General features: G+C 37.8%; 1 protein-coding gene across 1 annotated transcript in view; it reads right to left on the reverse strand.

Moving 5' to 3' along the window:
- Positions 1-21,206, reverse strand: part of EIF5B (eukaryotic translation initiation factor 5B) — a 105,334-nt gene that overhangs the window by 4,850 nt on the left and 79,278 nt on the right. The window contains exons 12-22 of the mRNA XM_006870745.1: positions 13,684-13,791; positions 13,057-13,167; positions 9,291-9,358; positions 8,591-8,732; positions 6,854-6,985; positions 6,253-6,435; positions 5,949-6,110; positions 4,504-4,635; positions 2,501-2,632; positions 2,314-2,390; positions 2,047-2,211 (exon numbers count right to left, since the gene is read on the reverse strand). Of these exons, the coding sequence (XP_006870807.1) occupies positions 2,047-2,211; positions 2,314-2,390; positions 2,501-2,632; positions 4,504-4,635; positions 5,949-6,110; positions 6,253-6,435; positions 6,854-6,985; positions 8,591-8,732; positions 9,291-9,358; positions 13,057-13,167; positions 13,684-13,791 (1,412 nt within the window). The remainder of the gene's footprint in view (positions 1-2,046; positions 2,212-2,313; positions 2,391-2,500; positions 2,633-4,503; positions 4,636-5,948; positions 6,111-6,252; positions 6,436-6,853; positions 6,986-8,590; positions 8,733-9,290; positions 9,359-13,056; positions 13,168-13,683; positions 13,792-21,206) is intronic.

Genomic DNA, 21,206 nt, shown 5'->3' on the forward strand with positions numbered 1-21,206 from the left:
TGAGGTTGGCCCAGGATCGGACATTGTTTCGTTCTGCTGTGCATGGGGTCGCTATGAGTCGGTTCCAACTCGATGGCACCTGACAACAACAACAACCATCTCCTCAGCACCAAACTCATTCTCTCTGTCTCCCAAATGGGTAGGTTCAAACGCAGTTACACAGGTCAACTTCCTTGCATAGCAAGAAAATGCTTTAGCAGTTTCTAGCCTTCTAAATGAAATCTAACTTCTGACTTAAGGTTTTGTGATCTAAAAGTGAACATACCCCAATTAAAATCCCAGTATTTACTGGTAATCAATACTAATTTAAAAATATACCCCAAATGGAGCCATCCTTCCCAGTCATCAGTGCTACCAGTCTGATCTAAGTTACCATTGTCTCCTGCCTGGATCATGCTGTTAAGTGCTGTCAAGAAGGTTTCCACTCATAACTCCTAGTGCCCTGGAGAGGATTTCCAAGGCTGTACATCTTTCCAGGAGTAGAAAACCCCATCTTTCTCCCTCGGAGCGGCTGGTGGGTTCGAACCACTGCTGTGGTTCACAGCCCAGTGTTTGTCATACAGAGCCCCCTCACTCCCTGGAGCATGAGTACTTTCCTAATCTCACCAATCCCCCTAAGGATCTATGACCTGTGTAACAACCAGACTGATCGTGTCCATACCATGCCCTATGAGGTCCTACAAGATACGGGTCCTGCCAACTTCCCTGACCACTCTCCCCTTGTTTCACTCTACCATAAGCACAGTGAAAACCTTTGAATGCAGTCCTGCCTGGTAACTTTTTAAGCTTGTTTGTTCTGCCTGGATACCCCTAGATACCTATCTGTGTGGCTCATTTCACTGACTTCAGATCTCTACTCAAATAAAAACACCTTGAAGGAGCTCCCATCTCTAACCACCTTTCTCACAGCCTGTCCCCTCCGCCTCTGCTGTTAATAGCATTACCACCAACTTCTCAGCAGTCTCTTGGTCATCTCCAATGCACACGGCCCCTATGCGCTTAGAGGACGGGGCCTGGCCCACCCACTGAGGACTTTGCACCTATAGTGGTGGTGGGGTGATGTGCCGCAGAGTCAGTTCTGACTCAGTTACTCAACGGGAAAATCTGAGGCTGTAAATCTTTATGAGAGCAGAAAGCCTCAACTTTCTCTTGTGAAGCAACTGATGGATTCAAACTGCTGACCGTTAAATTAGCAGCCCAACTTATAACCACTAAGCTACCAGAGTTCCTAGCACCTGTGGTGGTGGTGGTGGTGATGTGCTGTGGCGTCGGTTCCGACTCATAGCAACCCTGTACAGGGTTTCCAAGGCTGTAAATCTTTACGGGAGCAGAAAGCCTCATCTTTCTCCTGCAGAACAGCTGGTAGTTTCAGACTGCTGACCTTAAGGTTCGCAGCCCGATTGATCTTGTTAAGTGCTGTTGAGTCAGTTCTGAACCATAGCAACCCTGTATAGGGTTTCCGAGGAGACGCTGGTGAGCTTGGAAAGCCGACCTTGCAGTTCAAACGGCTTTGCAGTCTGGCGCATCAACCCACAGCACCACACCAGAACTCCACCTCTAGTAGCATGTGCTATTAAGTGCAATTCCGACCCATAGTGACCCTGTATACAGTTTCCAAGGAGCAGCTGGTGAGCTTGAAGCACCAACTTTACAGTCTGACGCATTAGCCCACAGCACCACCCCAGGGCTCCCATGCTACATAGTAGGTACTCTATAATGCGTACTAGAGGAATGAATTTTCCTCCGACAAAAGCCTTTGCTGTTCTTTTCTACATTCTCCTTTTTAACTTCCATTCCATTCACTCTAGATAATGAAAACTCCCACAGAAAAAATCCCCCAATTTAGCAACTACTCACCCATTACCTAGGCCTGCCAAATTGAAAACTGAAGAACAAACCAAAAGGCTGCAAGGAGGATTTAAGAGGCTCAGGAGTTCCAGATTTGTGGATTCTAACACTACTTCAGAATGCGGCCTCTAGTCTATGGGAAAATCTCAGTCAACTTCATTACCCAAATCTAAAAAGTGAGGTAAGTCATCAACTTACTTAAATTCTTCTTGTTTCTGTTTCTTGTAGTCTTGTCTATATTTTGTAAAGGCATCAAATAAATGATAAATAATCTCGGCACTAAAAATTCTAACTCCTAAACTATCAGCCATTTCTTGTGCATCCCGTTCAATTCTCACATCGAAGGCCAAAATTACGGCATATCTGAAAGGTTAAAACAAATGAAAACCAGAATAGTAAGAAAGGTTAGTCCCAAGAAAACAGGCAATTGATGGAGACCTTAGTAGCAGAAAAGAAATTCCTTACTGAGGATCATGCTCCAACATCACTGAAGCCTTCATAACATCTTTTTTATGGACCGGGCCAATGTTAATTCCTGCATACTGCATGTAAAGAGGGACTTTCAGAATTAATTTCCATGTATCAAATGTGAGAACTACACCACAAACCACCCCCACCGCCACCTTTTACAGAGTTGGGTACAATTACTTACGGGTACTTCTGATGTTTTCAGAAATTCAAGTAGAGCTTCCAAAGAGCCCAGTGTAGATGCCTGGACATACACTCCTTTTTCTTCTAATTTGATAGCATTTAGTGTCTGCTTTAACTCATGGATCAGCTCATCCTTGAAGAGGAATTAGATATGACATGGTTGTACATACATCTTCATCCTTGTTAAATGCCATCGAGTCAGTTCTGACACATGGAAACCCCATGTAGGGTTTCTGGTTCAAACTGACCTGCGATCCAGCACACACCAGGAGTCTTTCTTTATCCTTAACAGCCTAAAAATTAAACCTTCTTTCGGATGAGTATTCATCCTTGAAAATATGAAACTAAGGCTTAGAGCAAGACCCAACAGAAACTACACTGGAATAAACCAACCACAACCCAGCTGAATCCCACTTCACGTATCTCTTGTCTTAGGCTTAGTATCTTTAAAATCTGTTTATCCTTTGTTGCACAGCTTGGCAACAAAAGGAAATGCGGGCGATATGAAAGTGAATGACCATATACACTAATCTTGTACAAGTAAAAAGTACCGCATTAAAGGTACTGATACCGTAGACCCCAGGGTCTGCTTCACTGTTTGAACTGTCAGAGGTGTCCTAATCTTGGTGTTTTGCCCATTGTACTAACCAGATTTTACTGTCAGAAAAGATTCTGTTTATATTGCAAAAAAGGTACACTGTTTTTACTGTTGCTTCAATATTTTGCATAATTCAAGATATTAAACATATTAGTTGCGCTGGACTGCAAGATTGGTTTGAACCGCAAGGTCACTCACCACATCAAGCTCACTTTGGAAACCCTATGTAGGGTTGCTATGAGTCAGAACCGACTCAACGGCACTTAGCAACCTTCCTTCCTTCGTCATGCTCCTTTGAAAAGATTTCGCCCAGGAATAAGTCAAGCACGCCTGTCAGGACCCTTACAGATACAGGGGTCCACTCCATGCTGACTATTAGGAGTCTCAGAGACCTGATGCTGCCTACAGAGCAAAGGGAGTGAAGGCACAGCCATGGTTGCTTCTTCCTACCCTAAAGGCTCCTAAGCCTACACACACCTCATGGGATCTGATTTCTGTGTTTCAAGACTCAGGACCACCACCTTGAGGGACAATTTAGTCAACTGTTATAATACACTTCATCAAGTTACGTTCTACATCCTAGCTTGGTGACAGTAAGCACAAGCAGGTAAGGTGGCAGAGAAACTAAAAATGGGCTCAGAACCACTGGAATGAAAATAGTAACCAATTTTTACTGTAAAAAAAGTGGCCTCCATAATCTAATTTGCTGTGTAAAGTTTCACTGAAAACAGAATTAAATATTTAAGAAAAATGTAACAGTCAACTAGAAAAGCCTCTTGGTGTTACAGCTGAGTTTCTCTGTGGTGCGCACACATGGGCTGACATGAGTTCTAGTGCCTACCAAGATTTTCCTTCTTTCTGTCTACATGTTAAGTGCTGTCAAGCTGGTTCTGACCCATAGTGACCCTGTATACGGTTTCCAAGGAGCGGCTGGGTAAGTCTGTCGACCCTGTGGTTCAAACAGACCTTGCATTCAGCGCATTACACACACTGCCACACCAGGAGTATATGTAAAGTAACACATGAATAAACGACACTTAGCTTTTGACTCATATACTAAATATTTATGCCAGTTATATGGAGACCTTGTGGTCCAGTGGGTTAAGCTAACTAAAAGGAAGGTAGTTCAGAGAAGGATGTGGCAGTCTGTTTCTGTAAAGATCCGTACTTCTACTGCCCTAGAGCGTTGCTATGAGTTGGAACTGACTCAGCGGCAACAGGTAATGCCAATAATTACTACTGCAACAAAAAACTATTTTAAAGCATGAACTGCTTGCTAAAGGCAACCAGATAAGTTTTACAAGGACAAAGGTGCCCATTTTATTCACCACCCTTAGTATACATATGCCCTGCTGACAACACAAGTCAAATAGTTATTGAAAATAAAAGATTAAAAAGAAACTTACCTTAAGAACAGGAACTTCATCTTCTTTATAAGCCACCAGGAGAGGCAAACCAGCCAATGTTTTCTCCAGGTCTTTTCCAAGAATCTTTACCCCCTGAGCTGCTTCTACTTCTTTATGCTTTTCATATTGGTTCTAAGAGATAAAAACACATTTATTTGACAAGTAACAGGTATCTTCATGACTTTAGGGTAGGAAAAGATTTCTTAAACACAATATGTTGTTGTAAAGTGCTGTCATGCAGGTTCTGACTCAGTAACCCTGTATAGGGTTTCTGAGGACCAACTGGTGGGTTTGAACTACTGATCTTGTGGTTTGCAGTCTAGTGCTGATCCTACAGTACCACACAAAAAATATAGCCACCAAATAAAAGACTGATAAACTCAACTTTCTTTTCTCAAAAGACCACAAAAAAGTGAAGACAGCTCAGAGTAGGAGCACACACAGAAACTAACAGCAGAATAGTGTCCTGAATAAATAAAGAACTCCCAGTAATCTGTCAAACAAGAAAGATGGGCATCTCACAAAAGTAAAATTTAAATGGATATTTAATACATAATAAAACAATGACCAAACTTACAACAGGGGAATGGATACATTTCAGTGTATTTCAACCTATGAACTCCACACCCACCAGAATGACAAAAACTTTGAAATTTGACAGCAGCATGAAAGAGCTGGCAAAGATGTGCAACAATGTAAACAGTGCAGGTGAGGGTAGAAATTGTCATACCCACTGTGGACAGTTATCTAATAAAAACACCCCCAGCCACAGAACAGAATCATTAGTAATTAACAACAAAATATTAGAAACGGCTAACAACCTATACTTTACGTCAAGATAAATAAATTGTACTTTATAAAATTGAATACTAACAAAAATGAACAAACCATAGCTATATACAAAAATATAGATTAAATCTTAAAATTAGTTTTGACTGAAAGAAGCCAGACGCAAAGGAATAGAGAATGACTCCATTTAAAGTCTAAACACAGGCAAGGCCGAGCTGTATTTTCAAGGGTGTATGCTCTGTCCATTAACAGTGCAAAGCGCACTTCAGTGGACTTCAAATTTTATGGTATGTTGTTGTTGTTGTTGTTGTTAAGTGCCGGTCGAGTCAGTTCCGACCCATAGCGACCCTGTACAGGGTTTCCGAGGGTGTAAATCTTTACGGGAGTAGAAAGCCTTATCTTTCTCCCGCGGAACAGCTGGTAGTTTCGAACCGCTGACCTTAAGGTTCGCAGCCCTATGGTATGTAGAAGCTGGTAAGTATATAGTTGTTCACCTTCGCTTTGATGTATGATATGAAAAATAAAGTGAGGGCAGAGGATCATGTGTGTGTTGTGTGAAACTGTTCTCACAGTGTAGAAGTGATCTTAGAAGGATTCTTACACACCATGCAAGTCCATGTGTCAACACTGACCACTTGCTCACCACTTGGGCTTACCTTCACTCGTAATTCCTTCATAGGAGGAGGTAGCAGGAGGCCTCGAATCTGAGTTACAATGGGCCCTTCCACTCCAGGAACAATGATTGTGTCCCCTTCCTTCAAACGTCCATTGATCAGTATCACATCTATAGTGGTGCCCATTCCTGGGAGAGCTTTCACCTAAGAACATTTGTTGCAAAGGAAGTGACATTTATGCCACAATAGACCATGTTCACTAAATTGAAAAACTACTAGTATAGATCCCCACTCAAAAAGCCCTCTAAATATTAAAAAGAAAAAAAATCAGTAAGCAGAATCATACCTCCATCACCTGTGCCCTCAGTTCTTCACAGTGTGCAAGTCTCTTGCTCAACATTGTCTGGGTTAACTCTACAAGAAGGTGTATCAGACTTCCCATCCCATCACCAGTATGTGCAGAAGTGGGCACCAAAGACACAAAAGTTCGAGGATCTTTATTTTCATAAAACAAAGCTGCATTCAAACCCTACATACATAAACAAAAGCAAAATCATTTCAGAATGGCAATCTGGAAGAAGGTATCCAGAATAAGAATGATTAGCTAGAAGCTAAATGAGCAAATGACTAATCATTCAAAAACTCCTCAAAGCACTTTAGAAATGATTATGTATGTATTAATTATATTATAGAAAAGTAGTTTCTTTCCAATTCAACTTGATTTTTTTAATTAAAGTTTTCAGACTGCAAAGGGAGAGCTGTAAAATAGCAGCCTCCTGATATTAAAAGGGGAAAAAAGAAAAAAACCACCACTATTAAATTGCTATTAATAGGAGAACAGAGCCAGTATTAATAAAAATGCTTACTTCATTATAATGATAATGTAACAAAAGAAAAAAAATGTTCTATAATATAAGATCTTTACAAAGAAGAGAAAGATTTCTTACCTGCTGTGCAAATTCTACAATAATAGCTTTTGCTCGCTCCTCAAATTCATCTTTTGTGTTTTTTTTCTGTTTCTTCAAAGTAGCAGCTACATCAGAGTCTGGGCTCTTTTTCCAATCATACAACCTATCAATCTGGAAAAGGTTCTTCATGAGAAACATCTCAAAAATACTCAGAACACTCAGGAATTTAATTGTGATTAATAGCTCCCAGAAATTTCTGAAGGATGAAGTCAGATATATTCTGAAGCAGGAATTACTCAAATAATTTATTGTACCAATATCCTGTTTAACTGCACATATGGGCAATTAATTTCTTCCACAAAGATTCCAAGGTAATACATATGGAAAAAAGTGAACCTAGACCCTTATACAATTCTTATAAAAAAGAACTCAAAACAGATCACAGATTTAACTGCAAAATTACCAAATGTCTACAAACAGTGGGGAGAGTTTTTACAAACTTACATTAGAAAAAAGATAAGTTTTCATAGAACAGAAAATCACAAATCTTAAAAAACAAAAGTCAGTCATTAGATTTCACTACAATTAGAAATTTCTGCTCAAAAATAAAACATGTGAGAAAATATCTGCAATACACATTATTGTATAAGGAATTGTATATAGGACAATAAAATAATTCCAAAATTAAGACAATTACAATGTAATAAAAATACTGTTTTAAAGAGAAAGATGGCAAACAAGCACATGAAAAGATGCTCAATGGGTATGTACCTGACAATCCCAATACTTAGCTCTACCCATCTATCAGAACCCATACAGGCAAGGCAAGTGGTGGCAAAGACTGGACTGTAATAGATCACTGCTGAGAATGTGGCACTGTAGGATAAGTGCTAGACTGCTACCCAAGAGGTTAATAGTTCTAACTCACCAGCCACTCCTTAGAAACCCTATTCAGGGTCGCTATGTGTCAGAACCCACTCAATGGCACATAACAACGATAGCATGGCCTCTTCGGAAAAATTCAGCACTTTCACATAGAATTAAACATACACATACACCTTATAGCCCAACAATTCTATGTCTAAGTATTGATTTACTCAAGGGAAACAAAAACAGCTGTCAACAAAAAGATTTGTACAAAAATGTTCATAGCTACTTTATTAGTATATAACTTAAAAACTGGCATCAATTCAAATTACTTTCAATAGGAAATGGATTATCATTTCCAAATGTGGTTATCACCCATATAATGAGACTGCTTTTGTTAAGTGCCACTGAGTACGCATAGGTAGGGTAAGTAAATAACTTGAGGTTAGCAGTTCAGTGCCACGAGAAGACCCCATATATTGGAATTTCACTCAGAAATAAAAAGGAACAATCTATGATATAGGTAACAATATGTAAATCCATAATCAAATGAATAGCAAAAGATGTTAGACTCAAAAGGTAACACATTGTATGATTCCATTTATATAAAATTACAAAGCAGGTAAAACTCATCTTTCTCTACTGACAGAAAACAGAATGATGTTTGCTTGGGGCCCGAGAGAAGGGGGCAGATGGACTGCAAAGCCACATGAGGTAACTCTCTGGGAATATGGATATAGTCTATATATTCTGAATGAATGTCTGTATAAATTGGAAAAACACACTGAATTGTATATTTAGCAAGGGTACATCTTATTACATGCAAGTTATACTATAAAATTTTTTTTAAAAAACAAAGAAAATTAAAAGGCGTGTATTTGTGATTAAATGTTCAGCAGAAGAGCTTACCTTATTGAGTGCAACAATGAAAGGACATTTTTTAGATTTCAGAAGATTGATAGATTCAATTGTCTGAGGCTCCAAACCATGCATGATATCAACAACTAAAATGGCAATATCACAAAGAGAGCTCCCTCTGTTTCTCAGATTACTGTTAGAAAAAGACGGAAAATGTATAAATAGAAAGCTTGGAAGTAATACTTTTAGTTAAATAAATTCAAAATTTTAATTTCTTTTTATAGCTTAAAAGCAAAACAGAATACATGCATTAAATCATGAAAAGCGCTATTAACCCTTAACTTGCCAAGTGTGTAATTGAGAATTTATATCCATTGGATTGAGTTCCAAAAGTTACTCCTATATTCCTGCTGATTTTACATAGCAAGTTTTGGGTGTTAAGGAATATGGCAAAGGCACAACAGTATAGTATCCCACCCACAGTGGGCTACAGAGGAGGGCCACCAGGTATATTGGTATTTGCTCTGTATTCCACCTTTCAAAATCAGAAGGACTTCTCTCTATAAAAATTAAGTATCCAAATAAAGAACTACTAAATCAATGAGACAGATGAAGATGGGCAGTTTCAGGGACCAAAGGTCTCAAACTGCTACCCAGAGGTAGACTAATTAAAGCTTCTCACTCACTGAACTTCGGGACCCAATAGTTGCAAATGGTTTGCTTGATGATAAGAGACTCAAATTGTTCTTACCTGAAAGACTCATGCCCAGGAGTATCAATAATCAGCATTCCTGGAATCCGGACGTTCTCTCTATCAAACTGGAAATAGAGGGCAAGTGCAGCGCTTAAGCAAACTGGAATGAACTACTATGATACTACAATGAAAGTGTCTTTATAAAACAATCATGGTACCATGAAACCTGAAAAATAATCGCCATTCCAAATAAGCTATTCTAAAACTGAGTTAACTAACAAAGCACAACTGTTAATATTTTCATTAATGTGAACTTTGGCAGAAAGAAAAACTAAAATGAGAAAACAGCAGTTTTATGAAGGTCTAGAACTAAAGTGAAGCCTTATTAGTTTGTGATGAGCAGATGAAAACCTGACATTCAAGAGAAGTTCTCAATATTTAGAACATTTATCTGGCCCAATTCTAAACTCGCAAGAACATCCCAAATTAAAAATTTAAGATACAATATACTAAAATGATATAAAATTTTAAATATATTCATATCCTGCTTTATTCAAGTAATGTCATAAACACTTTGATTTTTCTGGACAAAAGTCTATAAATGAATACAAACAACATTACAACAGGCCTCATTTTGACTTTCTTTTTTAACCTAAAAAGGAACAATGATAAATTATACTCACACACACACATATGTATCAAAAGCAAACACTACTGTGCTTATCTATACTACTGTTATTCATCAAATGGTTTTTCAAATTTTTATATCCTGAACCACGTCAAAATGATTCCACTATAAATAGTTCCAATTTGGTTTCAAATGTGTCTACGTCACCATTTGCTGACTACCATAATGAAATACTAAGGTTCAGGAAGAGAGGTGCAAAGTCTTCTGTTGCTTGTGTTGAATTTATACACTTCACAAAACATACACTTCACAAATCTGAAACCAATAAATGAAAAATCAACTCTGGACTCGTGAAAACTCCAAGGGGTAGCTGACAGATGGTGGATGTTGTTAAGTCAAGTAACTTTAGTTCTGGCTCACAGTGACCAGGGTTTCTGAGGAGCGGCTGGTGAGCTTGAATCCCCAACTTTGAGGTTCAAACCGAATTTGCAGTTCAGTGCATTAGCCTGCAGTGCCAAACCAAGACTCAAAAGAGCAGATGTAAAACAGGGGCTATGGAGAGAAACTCCCTGAACATGTTGCACAGTGCATAAACAGTAGAAAACAAAGATTAAAAACTCATGGGAAGACAAGAATACCATTAAAAAATTACAAATCATAGGAGAAAACAGTACTTAATAACGAAGAGTCAGATAACAGAAGAATTAGTACTCACAAAAACCTCTGGTTAATTGAAATAAATGCATTTAAAATTACTTAAGTAGTAAAGGAAGGACTTAAAACCTCAAGAGAATGAGAAGGTGTACTCTAAAAGGAATTCCATAAAGAGAAATAGAAGACTGAAGAGATATCTGTAGATATAATACCAAACAGAATTATACTTCCAGTACTTATCCTACAATGCCACACTTATGAGAGGATGGAAATAAGCTGGTCATCAAACTTGAATAGGAATACTTTGTCAGAAGTAAGATACTGAAGGGAAGAAAATGAAAATGTGGCCAAATATTTCACATGTAGCCAAATGGCTTCCCAGTATGATGGTGATGGTGGTCATATGCCATCAAATCACTTTCAACTCATAGCAATTCTGTATACTGTTTCCGAGGCTATAAATCTTTTACAGGAGCAGAAAGCCTCATCTTTCTCTTGAGGGACTGGAAACTTCTAACTGCTGACTTGGGTTAGCAGCCCAGCTCGTAAACTACTACACTACCAGTGCTCCTTTGCTTTCCAGTATACAAATCACAAAATATAACTTCATATTCAAAACCTCCAACAGTATTATTCCCATGACTCCTTCCTAAGGAATCTACTAAAAGATGAGTTTTATAAAGCCAACATCTAAACAAAACAAAAACTGGAGACACAATGAAGAGTAAAGGTAGATAATAAAATAATCATTAAAAACATAGATACTAGTATGTAAAAATTTTCTGTGTATTATCAATTTAGTGATTTTCAGTCCCCAATTCACCACTTCAGCCTTCTCTAGCTAGGATAACGGACCTGTTGTTAAGTGCCGTTCAAGTACGTTCCTATTCGTAGTGACCCTACAATATAACATAATGAAACACTATCTGGCTCTATACCATCATCACAATTGTTCCTGTGTTGGAGTCCATTGTTGCAGCAACTATGTCAGTCCAGCTCCTTGGGGATCTTCCTTGTTTTTGCTGACCCTCTACTTAACCAAGCAAAACAGAGAATGACCCTCAATGAGATGGACTGATCCCAATGTCTCCAACAATGAGCTAACTGTAACTTATAATTGTGAGATTTGCACAGGATTGAGCACAGGATTGTTTCCTTCTGTTGTACATAGGGTCACTATGAGTTGGAACCAACTCAGTGGCACCTAATGCAATAAACTAAAAAAAGTTATACTTGGGTGGAAAAGGGTTTTGATTAGGAAGGGGAACACAGAGGGCTTTTGAGGTATCTGCCAGGGTTCTACCTTCTTGCAAGGATGACACTTAAGGATGTTTTGTTCATTAAGCTTTACATTTATCCTATGTGATTTTCTTTATGATGTTATATTTAATATAAGCTGGATAAATTCCAAACTAGTAGAAAGAAATAAGGGACAAAAAGAAAATATACTCAATTTGTTAGAAGGAAAGGAAGGTTGGGGGAGAAAACAGTTTTTAAACGTGGAGATATGTGGTAATAGTACTGAACCATGGAGGTGAACAATATACTCTACCTTCTAAATAAGAGAGCAAAGAAAGGGAATGTGAGGGCTCATACATTACGTAACACCTAATTTTTGTCAAAAGAAAGGCCTGAACTGGGAGCTCAGGACCATAGTCTCAGGGAACACCATAGTCAACTGATATAATATAATCCACAAAGAAAATGTTCTATATCCTACTACGGTGAAGGGCATCAGGAATCTTGAAAGTTCATGAGTGGATGTCAGAGGTGTAGCTATGGGTCTCTCCATGTGCAGAAGAAAGAAGAGCAAAAAGAACTGAATGAGGCTGGAATCAATTTGTCCAATGGACTAATAGCACATGTGAACATCAGTCTAGTGACACCAGAACTAGATGTTACATGGCTCTCGCTACCAACTGTTCTGAAAGTGGATCATGGTAGAGGGTCCTGGAAAGAATACGAGCAAATGTGGAACAAAACTTAATTAAAAAAAAAAAAAAAAAAACTGGGTTTATTGGTCAGAAAGATTGGAGAGACCTGAGATAATGGTCTTTACTACCCTTCGGGTCTGGAAAGGAACTCACTCTAGTGGCCCAATTTAAAGCTGATAGTTTTATAAAGGAGGGACAGTACTAGCAAGATAGGCTCACCATGGAATGGTCAATCACACAATCAAAAGGGCAACATTTGCCTAAGGACAAACTTGAGAAGGGATGGGAAGGTGAGTAGAATGGAAACAGGAGCCACGCGGAGGAATTGGGGTAACTGTTGTTGCATGGAGGGTGTTGCAATCACTGAGATGAAACAAAGTGTAAGATTTGTTGAGTGTAAAACTGATGATCCTGTCTGTAAACCTTTCTTCATTTCACAATACAAAGTTAAAAAAAGAAAAGGCATGAAGCAAAATTTCACATTGTTTCTTCGTGGTGAGCATATAGGTCTGTTTTACTGTTCTCTTTGCTTTTTTCTATACTCAAAATAGTTTTTCTCTTTATTTTTATTAGATTAAAACACCCATGTGAAACAGAATGTACTTACGTTTTTAATCATCTTAGTCTGTTCATTAATAGCTTCAAGGGGAACATTAGTGGCTCCAATTTGTTGTGTGATACCTCCTGCTTCACCATCTTGGACATGAGTATGTCGGAGCTGGGAGAAAATTGGAAATTCATATTTGTATTTTAAAATGGAAAAATTTAAATGCAAAAGTAATATGAAATTAGAATTTACTTAAACAGAAGTATCTTTATATGCTATATGGTCTTAATTACCCTTGTAAAAATATCATTTGCTTATTTTAAAAACTGTATCAATGCATACAGAAGTGCAGTGAGAGTGCTCCTTGGGGGCCAGGATGGCCAAACTTCGTCTCTCATAATTCGGACATATTGTCAGGAGGGACCAGTCACTGGAGAAGTATATCATGTTTGCTAAAGTGGAGGGTCAGAGAAAAAGAGGAAGACCCCCAGTGAGATGGATTGGCCAAGTGGCAGCATCGATGGGCTCAAGCATGGCAACAGTAGTGAGGCTGGCCCAGGATCGAGCAGTGTTTTGTTCTGCTGTGCATAAGGTCGCTATGAGTTGGTAACAACTCAATGGCACGTAACAACAACAACAACAACGCATAAAATATAAACTGTATCAATGTATAAAATATTTTCTTACTTTATCTAGAATTTTTGTCTTCCCTGTGTCCACATGACCAAGTACACAGATAACAGGGGCTCTCAGCTTTTCCGTGTTTACATGTTTAGTGTGTTCAAGTCTCCGTTTCTATGAATGAACAAAAAAAAACCCATAACATTAAATATTATTCAAATCATTATTTTCATTATTGAACTTTAAGTACTTTTCCTAGGCAACAGAATGCCACAACCTGCACCCAAGTTCTCTGCTGATGTGACTTATGTAATTTACATTTTAAAATGTAAATTTTGCAATCTATTTTTAATTACACCACCATTGGATAAGGACACACCTGTTTGGTAGATTTCACAGTAGCACTGTTAAATATAAATAAAGAACTTGTATAGTGTCAGCTCAAACTAACTCTTCTGTACATAAATAAGTTAACAAAATATAATGAAAACAAAATGAATTGAGTTCTCTGTTATAATTACAACTATAGCTTATGTAGGAGTCTACATAGAAGTGGAATTAAAAGCATTTATTATAACCTAATATTTGTAAATATTTTTAAAAGTAATTTATTTCAAACTTATAACCAGCAAATAAAATACTATAAAATTTCCATTAGAAGTGTTGACTAAGTCTATGTTTAACTAAGTACAGTAACACTTACTGTATTTTTTCCACAAATAATGTGCACGTTATACATTTTTACCAATCTCCTTTCCACCCCAGTGGTAGTTACCTAATTCCATGATATGAATCTTTTATATGCTGCTGACATCAACTGACAATAAGAAGACACAATTGAACTACTTGATATGATTTATCTGTTGAGCTAATCTGCTATAATTATCAACTTAATAAAATAAAATGCAGTTTTGACTATTCATTTTCTGATTACCAAATTCAATCCATGAGTTCTATTAATTTTATCCTTTCCATGCAATCTATGTGTGAGCACGTTATTTGTGAAAAATACCGTACTGCCTTCCCAAGGTCCTGCCACTTCCATGTAGTCTGGTAATTCGAGAAAACTTTTCCTCAAACCAAACTGTTTCTCTGTAATATTTACCTAAATGCTTCAGCTTTCTGATGACTAAACAAGAACAGATACCAGTAAAATTCATCAAAATAATAATCTTTCAAGTACAATGAAGATGGCATTAAAATAAAATATATTTTCATCAAATCCTGAAGTAATGTCATTTATAAAACCATTATAAAACTATTTCCTACTTAAAATTTTTTACAAGAGCTCTTCACTTTCATTTCTAGCACTGGATTTTTTTCATGGAAAACCACCCCGGAATGAAAAACTTCTGAGAGTGTCAGAAGTGAGATGTGTGAGATGAGCATGTGTTAGCCTAGTTCAGAGTAGTCCACTACAGCTTCACATGAAGTGCAAGTCAAACTCAAACTCATGACTTGAGTTAGGATTAGATATGGATGAAACTGTGTCCTCTCCCATGCCTGGTAAAATGTTACAGGGTATTGTGGAATATGGCCTTTGACTCAGAAATTTCACTGCTAAGGATTCACTCTAAAGCAATAATATGACAAGTATACAAAAATATGCATGTGCAACAGTGTCTGTCCACTGCAGTATTGTTTGTAATAGTGTAAAACTGATAACAATTTAATGTTCTTTAGTGGGGACTTCATATTGAATAATGCCCAGAATGAATGCCTAATTAGCTACATAAGAAACATATACGTAGAGACCCTTATCCACAATGAAAATACAACCTTCCCAAGGTTCTACCCACAGGAAATCTGGGATACATTTCAGAAAACTCTAATATGTAGCAAGATTTTGCTTATGAGATTACATTAGGATCCTTCTATAAAAGGAAATAAAAAACAAATGAAAGACAAACTAGCATGCAGAACGTCCTAAATGTTAGATGAGGAAGAGCTCAACAAACCCTCTTTCTAAAAAGTGATAAAACTGGACAAAATAATAACATTTTAAAGACTCTAGAAACTGAACAAGGACATACAACAGAGAACATTTAATTCAAGAAAATCTATTGCCTTTCAGTAAAAGCAATGCAAGTCTAAGCAATTTTAGACAGGGGCTGCTCCATCACCCTCCTTCCACTCACTCCAACAGTTCGATAGGTTGACAGAGGTACTGGATTATGGTATGGGACATTTCATTACCTACGTTGTCATCAGAAACAGCTGGCAATGGCAAACAGAGATGGAAGGCTGGAATCAGAGCTGCACAGTGGTGACGCGATAACCTGGAAGATCACACAGAAATGGACCAAGGAAATCATGATCCAGAAGACTATGCTCATGTGCATACACTCAGAAGAGACCAGAAAGGTCCTGAGTGAGCCACTTGTTCCTGGTTCAGTAGAAGACTTTGCAAATGTATAAACTTAAATCTACAACAGACCAGTATACTCTCTGAAGCTTGGATGTATTCCTAAAGCCATGTATAGAACTACTGGCAAAAGATAGATGCCTCATTGGCTCAAGGACAAGCACTGAGGATGAGCAATCATTAGCTGACCACTAAGATTATGCAGGAGCCCTGGTGTGGCACTGTAGGATAAGCAATGGACTGCAAGGTTGGTTTGAACAATGTTGGTGGTTCAAATTCCCCAGTCACTCCTGGGAAACCTTACACATGGTTGCTATGAGTCAGAACTGACTTAACACCAATAAGATATATGCAATTCCTATAAAACCAGACTTAAAATGAAAATATTAAAAACAAGCAAAAAATAAATACAACTACCAATCCTTGGGGTGGGGGCGGGGGGGGGGCTGGCAAAATTATGAGTTGCTAAAGTACATTATCTGAAATGTCTACCTGTCAATAAAAAATTACAAGGCATAAAAAACTAACAGAAAAATGTGACCTATAACACAGGGAAACAATCAATAAAAATTGTCTCTGGGGAGTCCAGATGTTGGACTTGGTAGTGGTGTGCCATGGAGTCGGTTCTAAACTAGTGCCCCTATAAAGCTTCATGGGAGCAGAAAACCTTATTTTTCTCCCACAGAACAGCTGGTAGTTTCAAACTGCTGACCTTGAAGTTAGAAGCCCAACTCATAACCACTATGCTACCAGAGCATAGTTGGACTTAATAGACAAATCTTAAAAGCAGCTATTATAAGTACGTCCTGGTGTGGCCCTATGGGTTAATGTGCCGGATTGCAAAGTGGGTTTGAACTGCAAGGTCGGCAGTTCAAGGTTATCCGCCGTTCCTAGGAAACCCCATACAGGGTTTCTATGAGTAAGAAACGACTTGACAGTACTTCACAACAACAAAGTATAGATAGGTAAGATGTATACCATCATCCCTATGACTAAAATTTTTTAAAAAGTAAAAGAAAATCTACAGAAATTAAAATGATACACTGAATATCTATCTATTTAAAACAAAAGACCATAAAAAATAAACAAAGGACACAAAACAGCCAAGTCATACATAGAAAACAAACCAAGGCAGAGAAATCTAATCATGTCTGTAATAACTTCAAATGTGAATTTAAATTTAAAAGGCTCTAACAGCTCTGGTAGCATAGTGGTTACGAATCGGGCTGCGAACCGTAAGGTCAGCAGTTCGAAACTACCAGCCGCTCCGCGGGAGAAAGATGAGGCTTTCTACCCTCGTAAAGATTTACACCCTCGGAAACCCTGTACAGGGTTGCTATGGGTCGGAACCGACTCAATGGCACTTAACAACAACAATAACAACAACAGTCTGATTGGATGAAACAGTAATATTCAATTATACAATCTATAAGGGATATGCTTGAAAAAGATGCAACTAGACTGACTTTATAGAAACGGACAAAATTAAAATAGAATATCATGTGAAACTCTATGCTCACAAAATAAATAAGAAACATACAAATTATTTTAAAGACAAAAATTACCAGTGAAAGAAAGAAATCTCAATAGAGCTAAAACAAGTAAAGAAATTAAGTCAGTAATTTAAAAATCAAGGTACAGATGGCTTCATTACTAAATTCTAACCAACATTTAAAATGGGAAAAACTGTAATTCTTCAAAAACAGAAAAGGAGAGGCGGAAGTAACACCATCCCAGGAGGCTACTATTACCCTGATACTAAAGTCACATAAACACATTGTAAGAAAAAAATTGCTTAATATCCCTCATGGAGACAGAACTCAAAATTCTCAACAAAGTATCTCCAAACCAAACCTAGTAATATGTAAAGAGACTTACCCAACATCCATCATTTAAAAACTTTCTGTTGAAATGTCAGAGGTTCCATTCCACTGGCCACTAAGTTAAAGATGCAGCGGTCTGTTTCTGAAAAGATTACAGCCGAGAAAGACCTCTGCTGCAGTCCTATTCTAGGGTCGCTATGAATTGGAATTAACTCAACAGCAACAAGATCATAGTTAATGATGAGAATCTGAATGTTTTCCCCCCAAACTGGGAACAAGGCAAGATGTCCACTCTTACCATTTCTACTCAACACTTTCTATTGTCCTAGTCAGGGTAATCAAGCAAGAAAAAGAAGTAAGAGACAAATCACATTGGAATGGAAAAAGTACAATTATTTATAAATGAATTAAATACACAACCAAAAGCTAGCAATGTTTAGGATCTATAATTACAATTTAAAAAAAAATCAACTGCATTTCTATATGCTATCAATGAACAACAAAAAGGAAAATAAGAAAATAATTCCATTCACAGTAACATCTATAAGATTGTTGTTGTTGTTAAGTGTCGTCGAGTCGGTTCCGACCCATAGCGACCCTGTACAGGGTTTCCGAGGGTGTAAATCCTTACGGGAGTGGAAAACCTCGTCTTTCTCCCACGGAGCGGCTGGTAGTTTTGAACCGCTGACCTTAAGGTTCGCAGCCCGATTCATAACCATAAGATTAGAACTTAGAAATTTAACAAACACATTGCACATTTATACTCTACGTACTACAAAGCACTGTTGAGAGAAATTAAAGATCTAAATAAATGGAGCTAAAATCCCTGTTCACAGAATAGAGTAGAAAATTTATAGATTCAACACCATCCTACCAGCCTTTTTTCAGAAATTGACAAGCTGACCTTAAAATTTGTAAGAAAAAGCAAGTAACCCAGAATAATTAAAACAATCTTGAAAAAGAAAAACCAAGTTGAAAGACTTAGACTTTCTGATTTTAAACCTTGGTATAGAATCAAGACAAGTATAGTACTGGCACTGGAACAGATTTATTGATAAACAGAACAAAATTTAAAGTCCAATAAAAGAACCCTAGCTAGCATTTCTGAAAACAACGACTCTCAAAACAAACAAGCCAAGGCAAATCAAAGTGTGAACAGACTTTTCAACCAGAATTACTGGGATAACTAGACACCCACATGTAAAAAAAAAAAAAGAATTCCGTTCCTTACCTCATACATCATACATAAAAATTACCTTAAGATGGATCACAAATGTGAAAGCTAAAGTTATTAAACTTTTAGGAAAAACACAGTTGAAGAAAATATACATAAACCTTGAGTTAGGCAAAGATTTCTTCAATATAACACCAAAGGCATGTTCTATAAAAGAAACATTTGATAAATTGGATATTATCAAAATTAAAAGCTTTTATGTTTAAAGAAGCAGAAAATGAAAAGAACTCTTACATCTCAATAATAAAAGCACAAATTATTCAATTAAAGTAACGGGAAAAAAATCAGAAGATGCTTTACAAATGAAGATACAGTAAGGGTCAGTGATCACGTGAAGAAATACTTTCTGTCAAGAAAATGCAAATTAAAGCCACAGGGAGATACTTCTGCACACCCATTAAACAAATCAAAAACCTACTGCCAGCCAGCAAGGTGATTCTGACTGATGGTGACTCTATATAGGGTCTCTAGGAGGTTATAAATCATTACAGAAGCAGACAGCCTATCTTTCTCCTGCAGAGCAGCCGGTGGGTTTGAACTGCCAACATTAAGGTCAGCAGTCTGGTGCTTATCCTACAGCACCACCAGGGCTCGTGCCCATTAGAATGGCTATAATTGAGAAGATAGACAATTAAGTGTTAACATCTCTGTAAAGAACCTGGAACCCTCAACTGAGTGGAAAACAGTTTAGCAGTTTCTTAAAAATAGAACATAAATTTACTACACAACTCAGCACTTTCTTCTGAGGATTATACACAAAAGAAATGAAACCTGTAAGGCAAAGAATCCATACAACCACACTATAAAATAGTAGAACCAATTCATATATCCTTAGACTGGTGAGCGGACAAAGAAAGCGGTCAAGCCATATAATATTATTTGGCAACAAAAATAATCCAAGTACTAATATATGTTGTCGGTTCTGACTCATAACGACCCTGTATTGGGTTTCCGAGGAGTAACTATTGACCTTGAGCCGATGACCTTGAGGCTCAAACCAACCTTCCAGTCCAGTGTATTAACCTGCAAAGCCACACCAGGACTCAGGTTACCGTATAGATAAACCTGAAGCACATTATGCTACGTATAAGCCAAGCACAAAAGAATATATATTGTGTAAGTCCATATTTATGAAAATTCTGGAAACAAACAAACAGAGACCAAAAGTAGATTAACAGTTTACCTGCAACTGGTATAAGTGGAAATGAGAACTGCAAATTGGCATAAGGGATCTTTCGGGGGATGATGAGTAATCTTCTAAAACTGAATTGTAGAAATGGTTGAGATCTCTCTAAAATGTATCCAAAACACCCACAAAACCATTTATTGTTGTGCTGTAGCAAATTATCTAGTGACTTTTTTTGCTGTAGTCTATAACTTGCACCAAACGTTTTTGCCCTGTTGGGTCTGAGTAGAAAAATGGGGAAAGAAGATACTAATGGAAGGACATGATTCAACTTGGCTATCAGCTGAGTCCATTTTAATAATAAAAAACTTCCAACTCCAGCACAGATATAAGATGGACCATCTCAGATGGTGATGGTGGGATAGGGTGGGGTAATCCCACTACAACAAAGACGAGTCAAGACTGGAACATGTCCTTTGGACCCCAAGATCTCTATGCACTGACCCCTCAAACCCAGGGACTGAAAGCTGTGACACTGGAGGAGTAGCAGAAGAGTAGCAACAGAACCAGAACCAGAGCACTAGACAGAATAGTGGGCGTCCCAGCAAGTAAAGCTGAATGTCTTGGAGCAGGAGGCTTGCTTGTACTGTGGGTGCCTCCAGGTACTTCAGTAGGGGAGCCAAATTTGCTGACTCACAGAGTTAGAGCAAAGTGCTTTCAGGCTGAGACTTATGGTCAGTGTCCTATAGGCATTTATCAGCAGCTGACTGGAACAACTGTGCCACGAGCTGTATTGCAATCTGTTAACTCCCCTAATAAACCCCTTTACTGTAATTATTGTCAATGAATTATCGAACCCAACAAAGGAATAGAGGGGGTATGAGAGGAATGGATGGCTGGTGTCACATTTTGAAATTCTATATTTAAAACAGGTGAACTTTAGAACATGTACATAACTCAACAAAGCGCTTTTAAAAACTGTTGAGGTTATTATATGAAAAAAAACCAACACTATTTTTACCCAGTTTGTTCTTAATAAAG

This window comes from Chrysochloris asiatica, unplaced genomic scaffold (genome assembly GCF_000296735.1).
Source record: "Chrysochloris asiatica unplaced genomic scaffold, ChrAsi1.0 scaffold00150, whole genome shotgun sequence".
Taxonomy (NCBI): Eukaryota; Metazoa; Chordata; class Mammalia; order Afrosoricida; family Chrysochloridae; genus Chrysochloris; species Chrysochloris asiatica.